Consider the following 16,475-nt stretch of genomic DNA (forward strand, 5'->3'; position numbering starts at 1 on the left):
CAGTGACGTGTGCTGGAGGCAGTTTGGGGCAGGTTTGCTGTGCTGCTCTCACATCCACTGTCAAGTTTCCATCCCTTAGCACTGATGTTTGTGCTGGAATGATGGGTGCTGCTTAACAACTGCAGCCACCCCTGCTGTGGTCAAACTGATTCTGGAGTAAAACCAGAAAAGGTGGTATGAAAAACAACAAATGCAAATCAGCCCTTTAGTGTTTGGTAGGATGGGTTAAACTGATTATCAAATAGCTCTTTAAATGTAATTATATTATGTAAAGTTGATCACCTTTCTGACTGATAAATTAAATGAATATGATGCTATTTGAGTGTTGCCAGCACTGATAGGAACTGGAAGTGTTGAAGAAACTGGAATTGCAAACTTGGAGTGTTGTTCTTGTTTTATGTGTTATTGAGCCTGGGCAAGAAATAAAGCAGGGAACAGTCTGCCGCTGGCCAGCTGATGGATTAGGTGATTACAGGCCTTTAACTTCTCTAATTTCTATGATTCTGTGAAGTGACTCTGATACTGATCTCACTGATGCAGAGCTGGAAGACAGGCAGGTTTTGATCCCTGTTACTGTTTTCTCAGACATCAGGAAAAGATCATGTAAACGTGTTGTATTCCTTTGTGCAGTCTGACGTCTTTCTCCTTTAAAGCCTGCATTCTCCCCTCTGTGTGACCTTTTATTTACTTATTTGGAGCAGCATAGTGCGTTGCTGCTCTGTCCAGAATGAAATTTTGTTGATTTTAAGTCTTAGTCAGACCTTGATGTTACTAATTAAACATTGATTTTTTTTTTTCACTGGCGAATACTTTCTCTTGACTGATATACCTATGCCAAAATGAGGAATCGGAAACAATTCCTGCTAGATAAGTTATCAAATGCCATGCTGGGATAAATATTGTGCTGGAAATTTAGCAGTGGGAAAGGCTCTTCTGCAAACAGCTACTGATAAGAAGACTGCTTTATCTCATATTCATATCTAAATGCAAATAGTTCTACGCCAGTCATGTACAAATTGATTGAAATTACTATTTTAATTAAGGGCTGTTGAGTGTAAAATGACCATTTACCTGTGTGGTGAACTTGAAATGCTGTGGGTCAGAAAAGGTCGCACATCTAACACACAGTGACCTGCAGTACTGCTAATTTTGAGACTCATTCTTTCTTTCCAAATCTCTGCTGGATTATGACATGAAAAAACTACCAGGTATAATGTGGGAGTCTGCTCCAGGCCACCCCACCAGGAGGAGTGGATGGATGAGCGCATCTGTAGACAGACAGGAGCAGCCTCATGTTTACAAGACCTGGCCCTCCTGGGGGACATCAGCCCCCCTGATATCTGTTGGAGGGACAACCCAGCAGGGCACAAACAATCCAGGAGGTTCCTGGAATGTGCTGATGAGAACTTCCTTCTGCAAGTGATGGAGGAGCCAAGGAGGAGAGATGCTGTGCTGGACTGGCTGGTAGGGAGCGTGAAGCTCAAGAGCAGCCTTGGCTGCAGTGACCATGAAATGGTGGAGTTCAAGGTCCTTAGAGCAGGGAGGAGGGTGTGCAGCAAGCTTGCTACCCTGAACTTCAGGAGAGCACTTTGGGCTCTTCAGGGATCTGCTTGGCAGAGTAGTGTGGGATAAAGCCCTGGAGGGAAGAGGGACCCAAGAGAGCTGGTTAATATTCAAGAATCCCCTCCTCCGAGCTCAGGAGTGTCAGCATCCTGACAGAGATGGGGGGGGGGGGGGGGGGGGGGGGCTGGAGCCCCTCCCCCGTGAGGACAGGCTGAGAGAGTTGGGGGGGTTCAGCTGGAGAAGAGAAGGCTCCGGGGAGACCTTAGAGAGGCCTCCCAGGACTGAAAGGGGCTCAGGAAAGGGGGGAGGGACTCTTGATCAGGGGTGTAGGGATAGGACGAGGGGTAATGGGTTTAAACTGAAAGAGGGGAGATTTAGATGAGATCTAAGGAAGAAATTCTTCCCTGTGAGGGTGGTGAGGCCCTGGCACAGGTTGCCCAGAGCAACTGTGGCTGCCCCCTCCCTGGAAGGGTTCCAGGCCAGGTTGGACGGGGCTTTGGGCAACTTGGCCTAGTGAAAGGTGTCCGTGCCTGTCAGGGGGTGGCACTGGATGGGCTTTAAGGTCCCTTCCAGCCCAAACCAGTCTGTGATTCTATGAAAAGGACTCAAGAGTCAATACACTTAAATCAGTTGCTATCTTGGAAGAGGCTCCGTGTTCAATGCAGCCCTGTGAGGAGTCTGTTTTTTCTGCCATTACTTTGCTAAGGAGAGGTTCACTGTGGGCGGAACTGCTGGAACTGCAGCCTGATACAGGTGTGTGGGCCAGCTGCTGTTCACGACAGTATCTACAGTTGAATTTTTTCAGGACAGTATTTACAGTTAAGTTTTAAGTACCACCTGAAGTGTAGTCAAGATTTTTTCCTGAATGGGGGGGGCTCTGCTGTTCTGTGTTTTCAACTGGGCTGTGGAGTTTGCTATTCTGTATCCCTGTCCTTCAGTGAGAAAGGTTTGGGGCTTGTTTCTGCCTTTCTTTTTGGAATGACTTTAGACAGACCAGTGTGACTAGAAAGCCAGTATCTGTAATGACATCCAAAACAGATTGTGATGGGAGACTGATAATAAAGTAAATGATAATAAAATACTTTTTAGACACTTCAGCCTCTATGCTTTGGTCAAGAACTTCCCCCTTCCCCCAGATTTCTTAATTCTGGTTTCAAGGAAAAGAATCTGGCTCTAGTAATGAAAATGGGTTTTAATGGAACCAGTGGTCAGTACCCAGCAGTGGCACCTCTCTGCAGGGCACCCCCCTGCAAGGCTGGAGATGCTCAAGGCTAGTGAGTTATCTCTGGGTGTTATCTTTGGGGTCTGGGGGACAAGCTGCCTGGCAGAGGCTCTCAAGGTGTTAAGAGTAATGGTTCTAAAAGGAGAGCAGGCACAGGCAGGGTATGATGGCATTTTCCCGACTGTGTTGAACATTTCTCTGAGGGCCATAGCATTCATCAGTTGGAATGATCCCACGTTTATTATATGAATGTGGCACTCTCTCTTTAAAAATCAAGGTTGCTAATTGGCTTTTGGTGTCTGGAATACTGACAGCTCTTCCCCTGATAGTGCAGAACCAGGAAGAAATGTGGTTTCTCAGCTTGCAGTACTTACTGTTTTTCTGTGTGTTGCGTCATTCTGAAAATCCTACCTAAAGATGTGAGGAAAAATCATGAAAGGGACTGTTAGTAGATTTTGGGGTAATAAGGCTGCACAGCCCTGAAGTTGGTGGTGCCCTCTTTTTTTCTAGGAAACAATTTAGTGAGGAGTTTAGAGGTTGGCTGTTGGTAGATGTGAATGCCTTGGCCTTAATTTTATGGCAGGTGGTGAGCGTTTATCTCTAGAGTTAGCATGCAATTTTGGAAAAGTAAGGCCTGTAAAGCCAGGTAACATTCCCGGAAATGTTGCCTAAGGTGAGCTTACACTGTGTATTGTTGGATCTAGATTTATTGTTGGATCTAGATTTTTGTGTATTACTGGATCTAGATTTAATTTCCTCACACTGTGGTCTCCCAGTGTCCATGCAAACCTACTGTTCTGAAAAGTAGATGTCTCAGTGACACAATAACTGTTTTTTTGAAACATTTGCAAAGGTGAGGCTGAGACAGACATTGTTTTCTAGGACTTTAATTTTCTAACACAGGCTTTGGGAAAGGGAGGACTGCAGAGCCCAGATAAATGAGGGGGTTGCAGGTAAGTTCAGGGGAAGTGTGATTGGGTTACCAGGACAGGAATTGAGCTTCGTTTTGGTGGCTTCCTACCAACTGCAGCTACTGCTAAGGTTATGGTTAGGGTCTGAAAAAGTAAAGGCTGTGACACCTCAGTAATTGGTGGGGTTTTTCTTTTAATCCCCTTGGAGTATGTTTAGAAGTGTTGCTGGGCTTCAGTGCTTTTGTATTTTGCTCCATACCGTTGCATTCTAGCTTATACAGGAGTGAAGAGTTGTAGTTAGGAATCTAGAGGAAAGGGCCATAGACAAAAAATGTCTTTCTTGAAAACTGCCCAGCGTAGTCAGTGTAAAGCAAATGTCAGGAGATCTTAGTGCCTGAAGCTAAAACTTCGATCTGAACTTTTATTCATTCACTGTTACTTCTGGGATTAGGCAAGGAGAGGTTTCAGAGCTGCAATGATAATTGCTGGTCAGAATACCTAGGATATGTGAAACATACCTATAGCTGTGAGTACCTTTTATTAAAATTGTTGGTGTTTCAGTGTGGTATGTGTGTTCTTATGGCCATAGTTTGTTTTACGGGTGGGATCCAGGATGAAGGGGTCCAAAGAAATTACAATTACTGTTTGGGGTTTTTTTTAAGGGCTTCCCAACTGGTGTTTTTGGAAAGTGCATGTTTGTAATACATATGATTTTGAGGTGATGGTAACTGTCTTGGTTTTATTCCAGTCCTGGGCCAGGGTTATGGTTAAGGTCAGAATTCAGGATGTATAGGGGCCTGTGGTGTGTATATTGGTGCCTGTTTTTTGTAGTTTTGCAACCTGAGAAGTGACATCTGTGTAGTGACGTCAGGGTATTTCAGAGAGGTGATGGGTCACTGAATGACCTTATTTAGGGGTAGTTAAGGGAAACATTAAGTGAACATTGGGATGATAATGGCAGAGGAATCCCTGGGAATGTTGCTTTCACTGCTTCCTTGTGCCTCTCTGCAGTAGTGCACCTCCGAGAGGTGTTATAATAATTCCTTCCCAGGGTAAACCATACATGTTCTTCTATCCTAGGGGTTTGAGGGTGCCCCAAGGGCTTGTTCTGCACAGGCCCATCTGTGCACTTTGGGGCACAGAAGGTAGGTCTGTGTAGCTGAAACTTACCTGGATTGGAAATTTTTGCAGGCTGTATTTTTTTTTAAAAAAGCAAGCAACCAACACAACAGAAAAAAACCACAAAAACCCCCACTTTATGGAAATGAAAGGTCCTAATTATCTATATATTTTCTTTTTCTTCCTTTATATTCAGTGTTAACCTCACTTCCTGCCCTGGCGGTGCCCCCCACGACCCCCACCAAAGCCATATCCCCATCGGTGGTGAACGGGCTGGAGGTGACGGAGCAGCGGAGCTGGCTGTACTTGGAAGAGATGGTCAACTCCTTGCTCAACACCGCCCAGCAGTTGAAGACTCTCATTGAACAGGCCAAACAGGCCAGCTCCTCCTTCCGTGAGGCTGCTGTCACACAAGCAAAAATTCAAGCTGATGTGGAGAGGAAAGAGGTAATTATGCCAGAGGAGGTGAGGAGACGCAGCCGAGGGTGTCTTTTTGGCTGAGTGATGAACAGAGCAGTACCTCACTGGGTGTCACTGGCTGTAACAGTGGTAGTCTTTAGAAGTTGTTTCTCAATGTCCTGAGAGCAGTATTACCAAGAGAAATCTGAGTTATTTGTATCATGGGGAAGGAATAGAGTGCTCTGGGTTTCCAGGAGCTGTGGGTAGCAGGCTAGTAATACAAACTGATGTTATGAGTCCTGAGCTCTCCCATCAGCCATCCTGAAATTTATGAGACATGGGCACTGAATTCTGCTGTAGGAAAGATAGTGAGTGTTCAGCCGTGTGGTGGCTGTTTTATTTGTCAAGTGAGTGGGGCTATCAAAGAGGCTTTTGGTGGCCTGAAGAGGCAGAGGGATAAAAAGAACAGCAAGCTGTGGAGTTTATGGGGAAGATAAGCAGTAAAGTTGAGAGGTGTCTTGCTGAGCATTGTGTAAGCGAAGCTGATCTTGCATGAGTCCTGTGGTAAGACTGCAAGGCTGGCTGGCATTACAGGAGCATTGGCTTGCACCCAGTGGCCCTTCTCTCCTCTGCAAGGGGTTATCTGCAAGGACTGTCCTGTTCTCCCTGCTTTTTTTCTCTTTAATTGATGCATGGTAGGGACCCTGGATTCTTCTGAGCACCAGCTCATGCATGCACCCTGAATCTGGCTCCATGCGCTGCTGAATGCATTCCCCTTCTCCCCCAGATCCACAGCTGCTGGTGTGGACTTGAGGGAGAGAGGTGGGGGGCAATGTTCTGTGAAACTGGCGTCCTTGGCGTTAGCTGAACTCCCTTCCTGTACGCCACACTATCTGCTGTTGCCATCGGCGTTATTGCTAACGTCAGCTTTCCACTGAATTCATAGGCACGAGTGTGCAGCAAGAGGCCTTGAAGAAATGTGTGTGGGAAGACTTTGCTGAGAACTGAGAACCCCTATGACAGTCCTTGCAGCATCTTTGATATTCTTTGCCACGTTGTCTCTGCTAAACTCTTCTGTACGCTGCATCCTTGATGTGCAGGTGTGTGATACCTTGAGAGTCTTAATTCTTCCCTGCCTTTTGCCTGGGCAGAATGGGTATTTGTGCTGCTGTCCAGGTTGGGCCGTCTCCTGCTAAAAAGCTCTGTAGAGCAATAAAAAAAGATACCAAAAAATTGGAAGCTTTGACACAGTTCAGAGATGAACATCTGACTTTGTTTAACTTCGCTCTCTGCTCTTTTTCCAGTTATGTGCTGTCTTCCCTTCTGTTTATCCTTACAGTGGTTTCTGGAATGGCTGTTCAGAGTCCATTCCCCTCACCCTCTGATCCAAATCCACCTCACTTCAGTGTAATTCTAGTTTCTTCTTTCCCAGGGAATGGGATTTAAAATCACTCTTCTGTATTAATTAAAGCGCTGAATTTGCAAGGCAAGGATGAGCACGTCTGTGTTTCCAGAGGAAGCCCCTTTCCCAGTAACTATTGAATCCCCAATTATACAACTTGTGTGTCTTCCCGTTCTTATTGTGTAATGGATACCTCAACAGTTTTGTATTTTGATAAAAACACTTGCTCATGATGCTGTTTTTTTAATATCCAAATAACAATTCTCAAGCTTGCTGCTGTGTGCTAGCTTCAGGAACCATCTGGATGATACTGCAGATAGCTATTTCTGAATTCCTTCAAGTGACTTCCATTTTTGGAAGAAACTCTGGGTTTCTGGGTACAGGGCTAGCATTGGAAGTAATTACAATAAATGTCAAATAATTGGCTGTCTGCTTTTGTGTTGGTCAAGGGTGTTTTTCTGATTTCATGAATGCTTCCCCAGTTTGTAATGCATGTCTCTTTCCCACCCTGAGTATGTGTGTGGTCAAACTGCTTTTCTTGACAGATTAAGGTATAGAGGGAAAAAGAGGTGTCTTCCTGCCTCAGTTCTTGATGTTTGCTGAACCAATTTAACACAAGGGAAATAGGTGCTTTATCACTACTTTGTGTTTATTACACTGACAGAACTTCCAAGGGCTAGCAAACAGGGAAACCTCCTCACCACCTCCTCCGTCTGCTCGAGCGGGGATGGTGAAGGCAGCCATGTGGATGCTTCTCTGTAGGAGGGCCGTGGGTTTGCAGAATTTCTGTGCAGTAGGATGTTCCTCCGTATTTGGAAGTGAAAGACGGTGTCATTGTATCAGAGCTGCAGAGCAAAGGCTATACAATAGAGGAAATTATAACAGAGCTGTAGACTCAGCTCTTCCTGGAAGAGACACTTAATATGTAACTGGATTAAAGAAATCTTTTGGGAAGATGCTAGTTCCCAAGTGCATACACAAACTTCATGGGCATGACTGTAACTAATAGGTATCTTTAGTTTTCACAGCGATGCAGATCTATTCCCCAGTTCAGTGTCCCAGCTCCTGAGGATGTTGAGTTCAATCATTTTTGATCTTGTAAGTGTCCATATCCCTGACCGTGTCCCTCTGTCACCCCGGCAAAAGAGGGAGATGAGCAAGGCAGGGTGCTGGGGACAGAGCTGTCATCACCTGCCTTCCAGAGGGAGCCTGAAGTGGCCCCGAGTTTAAGCAGAGTAGAGGAGAAGTGGCAAGAACAGCAAACATGCAGGAAAACTTACTTGTGTGTTAGTTTTGTTTCAGTCTTCCTAGAGAGCGATAAATTAAGCATTAACAATTTTTAATCACAGTTTATATGCCTTGTATATTACAAATCACTTACTGTATTGTGTTTCACTTATTATAGTTACTAATTAATGAGCTTTGGAGTTCATCAAATATCACAAATGAGCCAGTCTGCTCCCACATAGCAGCAGTTTGGTTGACTGGCTTTGAATACCAGAAGCTGTACTCCATATGGAGCAGTGGGAGGTCCCAGTGGGACTTGCAGAGCTCTCAACTGGGAAAGGCAGGCTTTTGCTTCCAGTTCCCTTTGAGCCAGGGAGATGTTTGTGCTGCCTGGATGCTTATGTTCTTATCTGTGAAGTCAAAGAGCGGACATCACGGTTTCATTCCGGTCACGCTTGCTAATGATATTATCCAGGACTATTCAGAGGAGTCTCAGGAATACATTATTCCCCTCATTTATATCAGTTTGGAGGTGGAAATGCCAACACCAGAGAGGAACTGTGGCAAGAATGGGATCAGCTAAATGTAGCAAGTGAAAACCATAAAAAATTGTAAGTGCAGCATAAATTAGAAGCATCTACAGTCACGTTTCTTCCTTAAGATGGCATGTCTAATCTGAATTTTGCAGGAGGATTGGATCCCTATTTGCAGTTCCCAACACATGGCGATACCTAGATACAGAGTCCTCAAAAGCAACAGGGGGCTGAATTGGGACGTGTTGAGAGTTTGGGCATCAGGCTGTACAGTAGTGGAATATAAATGCCTGTCTGTGTAGGCAATTAGAGAAAGTATGGAAAAATACACTTGCCTTCCACTGTGCTCTGCTGTCTGACGTGAGGGGTTTTTCACTCTGCTTCCCTACTATACAATTACAGCCATATAACACCCTGTGGTGGGGCCTGGTGATGTCCTTAGTGGTTCTGAAGAAACTATAGGTCAGATTCCGAGTGCTGGAGCTAACAGCTTCACCAACAGAGTTTTCCTTGCCCATAATTTTGTAGTTTGGGAGTCCTCGCATGCACTCTGTTGCTATCTTTGTCCTTTTTAATTTCTGTAAATTTGTTTAATGATCATGGCTTGCTGGGCAGATTTTAAGACTGAGGATCTCTTCCAATTTTTGTTTCCATCTGTGCCACAAGTTATTTAGATGCCCCTGGGTAAGTCCTTGGCCTCTCTGTGCCTCGGAGCCTGCTCTTTTTAAGGGTAACACAGAGGGCTTGCATAGCAATTTGCAGTGGTAGGGTCTCTGGGTAAAAGGTTGTGTAAAAAAGCGTTAACCTTATAAATCCTAGAAATAAGAGCAGTTTGTAAACCTGAAATCTACAATTCCAGCATTTATGAAAATCTCTCTTTTGCAATAATTTCTTCTGAAACAAAATTGTGCAGGAGTTTAAGAAAGTGGTTAAAAATACCTTGCCTGTTGTGTATGCTGTCTGCAGCATCTCATGTGCTTGTGGATGAGGAGGACTCCTTAATTAATAAGCAGAGCCCTCACGGAGTTAGTTCCAGACACGAAGCTGACTGCTCAAGAAGCGGCGACAGCCACAAGCCGTGTGTGTAAACAAGAGGCGCAGACGCAGCTGGTGCTCAGCCTGTGCACGGCTTCATATTGGCAAACACCAAATATGTTACATTTATGTTACTCAGAAGTCTTGGGGAATGACATTCTGAAAGAAAAGCAAACCATAAACCCCCCCACCTCAGCGTTTGTATGAAAATGCGTCATGCTTCTTGCAAAAAAAAGAAAATATTAAAATGTTTGTATGCTTTTTCTGAATTGCAGCATTTTGCATGGGATTGATTAACTACCACTGCTCTGTCAGAACTTCACCCAGCTATTAAGAAAAAGCTCACCACTATCGCTATTAATTAGCTTGTGACTGAGTGTATCTGATCCTCTGAATGTTGGGTTTGATGCTTTTTTTGATTTAGGGAAAAACGGAAGAGAGTGAGTGGGGCAACAGAGGCTCAGTGTCTCTTACAACAGGTATTTGACAACTCCCAGGACTGGCCCGAAGGGAGTGGATTGAAGACAGTACTTTGCACAGAGATCTGCGTGGTTTGGCAATGTAATTTTTTTGAGTGTGCATTAAGCCATTGTTTCTATCAGATAAACTTTAGGAGGGGGAGAATACATGAAATCACATTCTGTGCCAGAAGACATTGCTGGAAGATCGTAAAGATATTCAGGAAATGTGTTAAACAGCTTTTCTGTGTAAATTTAAAAGAATTGGTGTCAAAATCTGACAAGTGTTTTAACTGAAATAGCCCTCAGTGTGTAATGCAGTGATGCCTTTGGAGCCCAGCCCATTTGAAAACAAGGTGGAAGATTAAATCAGCTAGCAGCTGGACTGTCTGAATTCCTTTTTAGAAAGATTAAAACAATTTAGGGCTAGAGAGTATGAAATTAACCTAAAAAGGGTCATGCATTTAAGAAATGTAGCTCTAGTAAGCAAATCATGGTTTGCGTACTCCAAAGCAGCAGTGAAAACAGTTAAGAACTGGAAGTTAGCAGTTTCCTGGAGCTGTTTCTGTGAGAGATCTGGATGTGTCTGGCTTGATCCTCTCTCTTATCACACCTTTTCCTTCTTTGTACTTTCTGCACAGCTCCAATTCTTTACCCAGCAGCTGTGCTGAGCTGATAAAAAGGAGACAGAAGGGGGTTAAATGTAGAGTTTCCATCGGGAGGTTTTGGGGGCCGAGAGCAGAGATGGAGGAGCTGCTCTGGCTCAGACAAGGCTGGACTTCCTCTTGAAGCCTTTCTCATTGGCAGTCTCCCCGGAGAACGGGATTAGCTGCACGCGCAGAGGATGAAGTGGAGTCTGGTGGTGGGAAGGGTTTTAATTCTGGAGCTGCGGCGCTTTATCAGAACCGGAATTGGGCGTGTTCAGCCCTGGCACTGTCTCTGCACGGGCTGTCGCAGAGGGGACCGTACGAGCTGGGATTGCGTCTGTGGAGGTTTTCAAGCTGGGTTGAAATTCCAGCTCACCACATGCCTTGTTATCTGTATTTCCACTTTATTCACGAAAAAGAAGTTTAGAAACGTTATGCAGTTTTCCTAGGTTGGTTCTCTTACGATTGGTCATTTGTCTTTCATTTAACAGTGGAAAGCTCATTTTAACCATTCCTGAAGAATCCGCAGTTGCCGGCCAGCCCAGCTCTCTGCCTGAGTGCAGGGAGGCAGAGGGCAGAGGCTGCGGCCCCAGGTGTTGAGTCCCAGCTTCCCCACGGCCTGTGCTCACTGATGTTAATGATTCTCTCAAGAATCAAGTAATTTTCTTCCTGAGACCTATCAGGATTGATTCTTAGGCCAGAGGCCACATCTCAAGCTTGCCAGTGTACTTCCCGTCTTCACAAGAATGCTTTTGATTTGGACACAGTTTTGGTTTTCAAAACAGGAATTTTGAAATCTCCATACACGTGGGGCACGTTTTGCCCACGCAGTACTGGAAGTGCTGGGGACATCTTGGGTCCCATCTTGCTAATTAGCCTGGTCTTGCCCATTTGTCAGATAACGGCAGGACCCAGTCACACCCTTTGCAGTCTGCAGCAAGAGGTTTCCCTGCCACCTCCTCCATCTCCCTAGAGTTTTTTAATTTGAATTTGTGTCCTGGTAATAGAAAGTTTTGAAGGCTGTGATTTCACAGGAGAATAAATACTGTGATGTCAGGTCATAGAGACACTTGTAAATTAAGCCTTTAATCTCCTTATATGTTGGGTCATACTCCTGGATAAACCTGCTTTGCCTGAAGGTAGGGATTTGGCTTTTTTCTTACTTTTTAACTGTTCCCAATAAATTTAAAATGGTTAGCACATAGTCGAGTTGGCATTGGTTGTGGATTCCTTTGGGTTAGGACTCCTGTCTCAGCAGCATTGGCTGCTGAGCGTGGCCAGGCAGTAGGTAAAGCTGCACCTGGTTGGATTCGAACTGGTGTGAAATGGATCCTTAACACACCCATAGTGTGTTTAAAAAGTCCCCTCCAGAGGACTGCTTAATTCAAAAACTCTTTGAAAGCCCTTTTATGCTTCTGTTAAAAGGAGGAATAATGGTTAGGGTTGATGCTGTTTCTGAAGTCTTGGGTGTGTTCATTTTGTCTGGTTTTTTTCCCTAATCCATTCTGCTGGGCTGTGCCATCCCTCTAGACTCCTTTTGCCTGTTAGTGGATTAGGATCACTGGACTTGATCCAAACTTTGGCCCAAGAAGGTGGCACTTGACCCTACTACCTTGGTATTTTCCTCATGTTCCCTTCACTAACTGCTTAGGTCCTCATGTGAGGGGTGCAGTTCCCCCGTGGCAATTAAGCCACTGCTTTTAAGGAGGAGTGCTTGGCTGGGGAGAGCGGGGTTTGAGTAAATGCTGTACTTAACCAGCAGTTGGTCACCTCAGGCCATTTTCTCACAGGCTTCATCTGTCTCCAGGTCAGGGCACAGTGTTCCTCTCTTGTAAGGTCAGAGTGAGGTTCCTCTTCAGCTGCACTTTTGGGCTTGCCAGAAGCAGGCTCAGTGTCAGGACCCTCCAGGCAGAGCACCCTTTTCAACCCCTCACGTCACGCTCTATCTGTGAAATGACAGGTCTGGTGTATTTTTCCTTGCAGCAATACCAGAACCAGTTATTTCAACAAGCAGAAGATGTGGATGGGAAGACAGAAATCATCATTAAGGTAAGCTGGGGATGTCTTATATTTTATGAAGAGTCTCTTGGTCTTGTTCTTGTTCCAATTCAAGATGCAGAGTTTTTTATCACTGCTACAGAAGGCACGTATTCTGTTTCTGGCCTTGCTTTCTGGCAGAGATCTGAGCTCTCCTTAGCAGGACTAATGCTCTGTTCGAGCAGAGCATGTCCCCTTTCCCAGTCATTCCAGGTTTTCACAGTCCTTTATCATCGTCTGGCCAGGTTAATCGATCTCACTCACCTCTAATGGATGGCTGTCACTGAGGCGTGGCAGGAAGGAAACTCTCTCCCTTTTTGTCTTGTGAGCTGGTTTTCAGAACTGCATGATTCCCTCTGACTTTGGGACTGGGAGCATGAGTTGAGTTAGTCCAGGACCTGTGGTTTAAGCCCTTCCAGCTGTTTAGTCAGTCATCTTCCGAAGATCTCCAGGTACAACCACACACACTGTGTATTTTCAACATTTTCCAACACTGAAGAGGTTATGTGCAGCCTCGCTCAGGTAACCCTTTGGGACTGGCTTTGCCAGCCCCGGAGAGCAGCTTTAAGCCCTTTTTTGATGGCCTGAATCCCCAGCTGTACATCAGGAATACAAACACAGTTCAGTCACAGCAGCTCTGAACTGTAGGTACCTTGGTAAGATGTGAGCAGGTGTGATGAACTTAGTGTTAATCAGCGTGCTGATTGTTGGGTTTGTTGTGCTCAAAAGAGAGAAGGAGCTGGTGGGACTAAAGACACTGCGATGCCTTCACAGCCGAGAAACACTTCCTGTCGCGGCCTCACACTGCGGCTCTGACGTGCTAATGATTTGTTAGTAATTTAATGAGATGGAAACAGAATGCTCTGTGAAGTGCTTATTTTTGTGGTAGTTCAATGATATTTCCACCTAAATATACAGGTTATGTTAATTGATGTCACTGAGATAAGATTAAAGCGATAGACACAAAAACATCCTTTAAAAATTAGGTGTGATTCTTCACCCATGTATCCTATCTCGTCTTCCAGGTTTAAGTCCTTGCTCCTGTTACAGCTTTCTTAATTTTACTCCTCTGTCTTCTCTTTCCCTGTTGGGATGCTGCATATGTAGTCATGCTGTGGAGTGGCAAAGGAACAAACCTGCTCAGCCCGTGGGAGCGATCCTTTTTTCCTCTCTGAAAATAGGGAAAGATTAAACTGAAGGGTCCCATCCTTCTGCCTATTCTTGTCCTTCCTCAGAGCCTCTCTCAGACATACGCAGGATTATAAACCAAACCAAACCACTGACCAAATCTGCCTTTAAAACTTTAAATTTGAGATAAACTCAGAGCTTGGATGGCCAGCAGGTAGCCTGGACTGCTGCTTGGCCCACACCTGCCCTTGGTTATGAGGGGTCCCCACTGCAGCCTGCAGTGGCCTGGCTGTGGTTGGTAACATCCCCCGCCTGCAGGGAGGCACCTCTGTGGTGTGTGGACAGATCTCCACTCAGTGTCTCACCCAGGGTTGGGAAGGGCCTCTTGCCCACCAGAAAGGAAAAGAGAAATACAGTTCATTTTCCAAAATGATCCCTGTGAGAATGGTGAGGAGGGGGTCTCTGAAGGCACGTCCAGAACCCACTAGGCCTCTTTGTGTTCGTGTGTTGAAGATTTATTGGGAGACAGGGGCTCCTGCATCACGTCACGTTACAGCACCTGTATTACCCTGCGGTGATCTCCTGATGTTGTTATCTCTGACCTGGTCCCTTTGCCGTCCCCTCTCACAGCAGTCCTGTGTCAACTGCGGTCGTGAGGCAACAAACGAGTGCACGGGGTGCCACAAAGTCAACTACTGCTCCACTTTCTGCCAGCGAAAGGTAAAAGCTTGTTTGTGAGTTGCAGATTGTGTTGTTTGGAGGGGGCTGTGTGACCCTGGTGAGAGGCAGACGGCTCTACCTGCAACCTGAGGGGCGTCAGCGCAGCCAGAGAAGCAGGTGGCAGAACTTCCCATGGCTTCAGTCCTGTAGGAACTGAGCTCCTCTCCCTTGTCACTGCTGACCTAAGACCCCTCCTGTGGCCCTGCCCTTCGGGCATGCTGCCTTGTATGACCTCTTCCAGGGGAGGGTTTAAGCCAAGGTTCTGACTCCTTTATAGTATATTTTCCATGACCTAACACTCATCAATGCCCTGTTTTGTTTTTTGTGTTGAGAAACAGTGTTCTGCTTAGTTTGTGTCCTCTGATATGGCATGTGGTTCCTTTCCTGTCATTTGTGAGTCTTGTCTGGCCGAGCAGTAGAGACCCACCATAGCCTGTCTGCTGGAGAAAGCATCTTTCAAACACTGCACCTGCTGGGCCCTTTCCCTTCATGCTTCTCCCTCTGCTCTTCCCCCGCAGGACTGGAAGGACCACCAGCATATCTGTGGCCAGTCGGCCGCTGTGACAGTGCAGGCTGACGAGGTGCACGTCACTGACAGCGTGATGGAGAAAGTCACCGTCTGAGCACACCTACCTCTTCAACCGCTCCCCGGGGCCTGGTGCGGCCGGCTGGATCGGCAACCCGGTGTGAACGGTCTGTCCTTTACAAACCACACTCTTCTCACTAGCAAACTCATTTTTGAAAGATTTTTTTGATACTGTGACAGCATTTTGCCGACTCCAGATCCCTCTTCCAAAATTTTGAATACTACAGAGACTGTGAAAACCTCATCTGGAAAAAAAACCAACCCCCACCTAACTGCAGCCTGGCAGCTGGGAGCCACCTTGGGTTTAAGGAAGCTTTGCCTTGGCCAGCTGGGAACCTCCACCATGTGGATTACAGCAATCTCATCCTCTCTCTGGAGATGGATCCACAGCAGGTGCTGCACTGAGATTTGCCAGTGTTTCCTCCTCCCTGTGCCTCCCTACCTCCTGTTTGAAAAAAGAAACGAACCTTCATTTGGTTTATTTAATTGCCTTCTAAAAGTCGGTACAAGTTCTTAGTTGGCCAATGGAAGAACTGGTTTTTTTCCCCGCCGTGTTCCTTCTGTGCTGGGCAAATGTGGAACACATGGGAGCCTCTGCACTTGAATAGAAGTGAAAAATAACACGTTGTTAAATAAAGTGCGGTGAAAGCAGGAGTGTGCCCAGTGATGCTGTTTAATTCCCTTGGCAGCACTTTAACGTACTGATCGATGCAGGAAGCGGCTGCGGTTACGTGCATGTCTCTGCTCTCCGGCCCTGTCACAGCCTCCCCCAGGCCTCTGCTGTAGCTCGCAGCGTCTGTCTGGCCAAAATCCGACCTGACCCAACCCGGAGGGAGAGCAGATTGTCCCGTCCCCACCTCTCAGCTGCTAATTAAAGCACAGAGCATTAGGAAGTTACTTGCTTTGTTCACTGCAAGAAAAAATTAATTATTAATGTATTTCTTTAATAATTTAGGCTAATCAGGCATCTTTATTTGTGTTTGAAGATTAACGCCCCAGGCTGGAGGAGTCTCAGCAGACACCACCATCCCCCCCTCCGCCTCTGGCTGGTTGTTTTTTTTCAGCCTCGGGCTTTACAGCTCTGAGGGGTCACTTGTCCCGCCTGGTTATTCGCCCAGTTATTCGGATGATTCTGTGTTGGTGGGCGAGGGCAGTTATTGTTCAGCTAACACTCCTGGTAGGGTCACCCCTGGATCACAGAGTGACCCAATCCATCATCAGAAACACCATCAAAAGAAGAAGATTCTGTCCAGAGATAGGGGAAAGTGATAATAGAGAAAAATGTGATGGAGAATCCTTAAGTCTTACACTAGCGGTTTCTGACAAGTCCGTTCCTTCTTCTGTGACTTTTGTTACTCGACTCCCAGGGGTTCCAGGGAAGTGGCAGCTGCTTCTTTGTCTCTCCCAGCACTTGCTGCTGCCAAGATCTCCTGGGACATCCCATCGGCCAGGTTCTGCCATTAGCAGCAGCTGCCGAGGGGCAGCAGA

General features: G+C 46.0%; 1 protein-coding gene across 5 annotated transcripts in view; it reads left to right on the forward strand.

Annotated features, from left to right (window-relative positions):
* The window catches only part of DEAF1 (DEAF1 transcription factor), a 25,212-nt gene extending 9,517 nt beyond the window's left edge, over window positions 1–15,695 (forward strand). The window contains exons 10-13 of one of the 5 annotated variants that reach the window (XM_074917872.1): window positions 5,012–5,262; window positions 12,500–12,565; window positions 14,312–14,401; window positions 14,920–15,682. In XM_074917872.1, the coding sequence (XP_074773973.1) occupies window positions 5,012–5,262; window positions 12,500–12,565; window positions 14,312–14,401; window positions 14,920–15,024 (512 nt within the window). In that variant the 3' untranslated portion in view covers window positions 15,025–15,682. Of the gene's footprint in view, window positions 1–5,011; window positions 5,263–12,499; window positions 12,566–14,311; window positions 14,402–14,919 lie in introns of all 5 variants that reach the window. The other 4 variants (XM_074917873.1, XM_074917876.1, XM_074917874.1 and 1 more) reach the window with 4 other exon arrangements.
* The last annotated feature ends 780 nt before the right edge of the window (window positions 15,696–16,475 follow it).

Source organism: Athene noctua, chromosome 14 (genome assembly GCF_965140245.1).
Source record: "Athene noctua chromosome 14, bAthNoc1.hap1.1, whole genome shotgun sequence".
NCBI classification, from domain to species: Eukaryota; Metazoa; Chordata; class Aves; order Strigiformes; family Strigidae; genus Athene; species Athene noctua.